Source organism: Enhydra lutris, unplaced genomic scaffold, assembly GCF_002288905.1.
Source record: "Enhydra lutris kenyoni isolate GAN:26980312 unplaced genomic scaffold, ASM228890v2 scaffoldscaffold5, whole genome shotgun sequence".
Taxonomy (NCBI): domain Eukaryota; kingdom Metazoa; phylum Chordata; class Mammalia; order Carnivora; family Mustelidae; genus Enhydra; species Enhydra lutris.
In genome coordinates, this window is record NW_019154089.1 from 30,718,641 (window position 1) to 30,721,724 (window position 3,084).

General features: G+C 53.5%; 1 protein-coding gene across 1 annotated transcript; it reads left to right on the forward strand.

Moving 5' to 3' along the window:
* Window positions 1-459: 459 nt before the first annotated feature.
* On the forward strand, window positions 460-3,084 carry LOC111141290 (family with sequence similarity 71 member B). Its single transcript, XM_022493740.1, has 2 exons — window positions 460-1,077; window positions 1,885-3,084. The coding sequence occupies exons 1-2, from the start codon at window positions 460-462 to the stop codon at window positions 3,082-3,084; spliced, it is 1,818 nt and encodes a 605-aa protein (XP_022349448.1).

Sequence of the window (3,084 nt, forward strand, 5' to 3'; positions counted from 1 at the left end):
CACAGTCCGCTTCCAGCATTGGATCCCTGGGACATAATGTAGCAGATGCAAAAATACACTTGCAGGAAGATGATCATTATAGGGATCTCTATAACAACGACAAAACTGGAAGCAACCCAGATATTTACAAAAGCAGATGGTTTCATACATTATGCATCCTAACATCTTGATTGAAAGAATATGCAGCCTCCCTACACCTCCACCCTATGGGAGTCAGCCTTTCCCCCGGGGGGGAGGTGGCGATTAGCTTGGGGAGAGACTGGTGACCCTGCCCCCAGGGGGTGGCTGCTTGGAGGCTGGGACAAAGGGGTGTATGATGGGGACAGGTCACAAAGGACTGTGGAGGATAAATGAGGTGGTGAAAGGAGGTTTAGGCAGAGCCCTGCAGGGAGATGGGCAGTTGCCTTCACTCCCTCTCTCTCTCAAGGACTCGATTTGTGGCTGGTGGAGCTGTCTCAAATGAAGAGAACAATGAGCAGTGAATGTTTACCTTACTACACGGCCCACAGCTACCGTTCAATGGGCGTGTTCAATACCTCCATGGGGGACCTGCAACGACAGCTGTATAAGGGAGGAGAGTATGACATTTTTAAATACTCTCCTATGTTTGAAAGTGATTTTATCCAAATTAGTAAAAAAGGAGAGGTGATCGACGTGCACAACCGTGTCCGAATGGTGACTGTGGGCATCGCGTCCACCAGCCCCATCCTCCCGCTACCTGATGTCATGCTGCTGGCTCGACCAACAAAAATCTGTGAAGAGCATGTCAGACACGCCCAGACCACCAAGGGGAGAGGTCGCAAGCCCACGAAGACCCTAGAGCTCACCAGGCTGCTTCCCCTCAAGTTTGTCAAGATCTCCATTCACGATCGGGAGAAACAGCAGCTGCGCCTGAAGCTTGCCACTGGCCGCACTTTCTACTTGCAGCTGTGTCCCTCTTCAGATGCACGAGAAGACCTCTTTTGCTATTGGGAAAAACTTGTCTATCTCCTGAGACCACCAGTGGATAGCTGCAGCAGTACCCCGACCCTGCACACGGCGGAAGCAGTTCCCCTAGAGGATGACAAGGGCCTAATGGTAAGCAACAACAGAGACTCAAGAGAATGGGGCAGGGTGCTTTGGTAGCACAGCTCAAAGTTGGTCCTACAGAAGCTCAGGTGCTCTCTGAGGCTCACCTGGAAAATGCACTCCACTTGAGTAGGCTCAGGGCCAAATGAGACCCCACTAGGGGATTTAACATCCCAGGGAGTTTCCGAGTGCTTCTCCCACTTGTTCCACAAGGCTGAATTTCAGAGAGACGTCACAGACCAGCTGTTCTGGTCTCATACCCAGGGTTGTAACCCCTTCCCTCCAAATGGGCATCCTGCTGGCCCAGTCTCTTCTCCAATGCTTACCCCAACCCAGTTAGTCTCAGCAGCTGTGGAACATTGTTAGCAATTAGGAAGCCTTTCCTTCACTCTGTATCCCTGTGACTTCCGTGTGCTGATTAAAATCAGGACCACCCACGTGTGTGCGCACACGCACGATTTTCGCAGCCACCCAAATGCAAATTGTGTGGATCCCTTGGCCCAGTATTCCTACTTCTAGGAATCTGTTCTGCAGAGATGCAAACACATGTATAAAAGACAAGTATATGAGGATGGGGAGTTGTATCAGTGCTTCCCTGGTGCTGGGATTGTTAAGGAAAAAGCAAGTGACCATTTGACAGTGGTGCTGTAGATGGGATCTTGCCTCAAGTGGGAGCACAGATTCAATCATTTGGAAGGTCCTGCCGCTTAGAAGCCCTTGGTAGCTCAGCTCCAGCTCCACGTTGAGAAAGGAGTAGACAGTTCTAGGCTCAGTTTATCATCTCTCTCTTGCCTGTTTCTTCTCCCCTTGGCACAGACCGCAGAGCTCCATAGAGAAGGGGATCGAGATGAGTTCAGGCTTCACAAGCCTCCTCGCGAGGTGTCCAGAGCCACCTCCTCGGGGTATGCTGGGGGAGAAGGAATCCATCACGCGCACAGCCGAACGCCGGGCTCCCCTGCAGTGGCGAGGGCTGCCGGGAGCGCCGAAGGGGCAGCCGCCAGGGCAGCCGGGAGCATGGCGGGGGTGGCCACGAGCGCTACCTCGGGCTTGGCCATGGCTGGGGCAAAAACGAGCTCTTCGTCAGGTGCGCTGAGCTTAGCGGCCACCAAGACTTCGAGCACAGGCCAGGTAAGCACGGCCCTGTCTGGAGCCACTAGCAGAGGTCCGGGAGAAAGTGGATCCAACAAGGCCATTGCAGGGGCTCTCAGTATATCCTCAGAGAGTACGAACGTGGCGTTGGGGGCTGCAAGCACGTCCTCCGTAGGTGCCTCGGCCCCAACGACGGGGCCTGCCAGCCTCTCTCCAGGGAGCAGCCTGAACGTGGTGTTCGCAGGCGCATTGACGACGGGCGCACCTGCTGCAGAGAAAGCCGCCGCCTGCTCAGCGGTAGGACCCCTAGTCTCCACCTTGCAGAGTGAAGGCTACATGAGTGAGAGGGATGGAAGCCAGAAGGTCTCCCTGCCCCGTGCTGAAACCCGGAAGGGAAAAAAAGAAAGAAGAGAAAAGAAGGACAGGACTTCCGGGAGGAAAAGTTCCCGTCACCACAGGACCAGGGAAAGTCACCACAGGACAGGAGGGGACAAGTCCACCCGGAGATCATCCTCCCACCGGTCCTTATCCGGCGACGACAAAAGAGAGGACAAAAAGGAAAAAGGGAAGAGCCACGGAAGAAGCAGAGGACACAGCTCTCACAAGGGTGGCGGCCACAGTGCAGGGGCAAAGGAGTCAAGGACAGCTCACAAATTGGGGAAGATCAAATCCATAACCAGTTCAGGTGCTGTGAGTAAGAAATCCAGTAAAATCGGCTCTTTCTTCAAGAACTTGAAAGTCATTCCTGGCTCAAAAACAGTGGTCAGGTCACACGATAGAGGGCTAGACTTCGTGGCTAAGACAGTAGAGAAGCGCAACATAGAGGCCAAGTTAGAGAAGGCCCCGGGCAGCAAAGATCTGGAGATCTCTGGTACCATGACATCTGAGACAATGGAGACCATAGTCATTGAAGCTAAATCAGTTTAA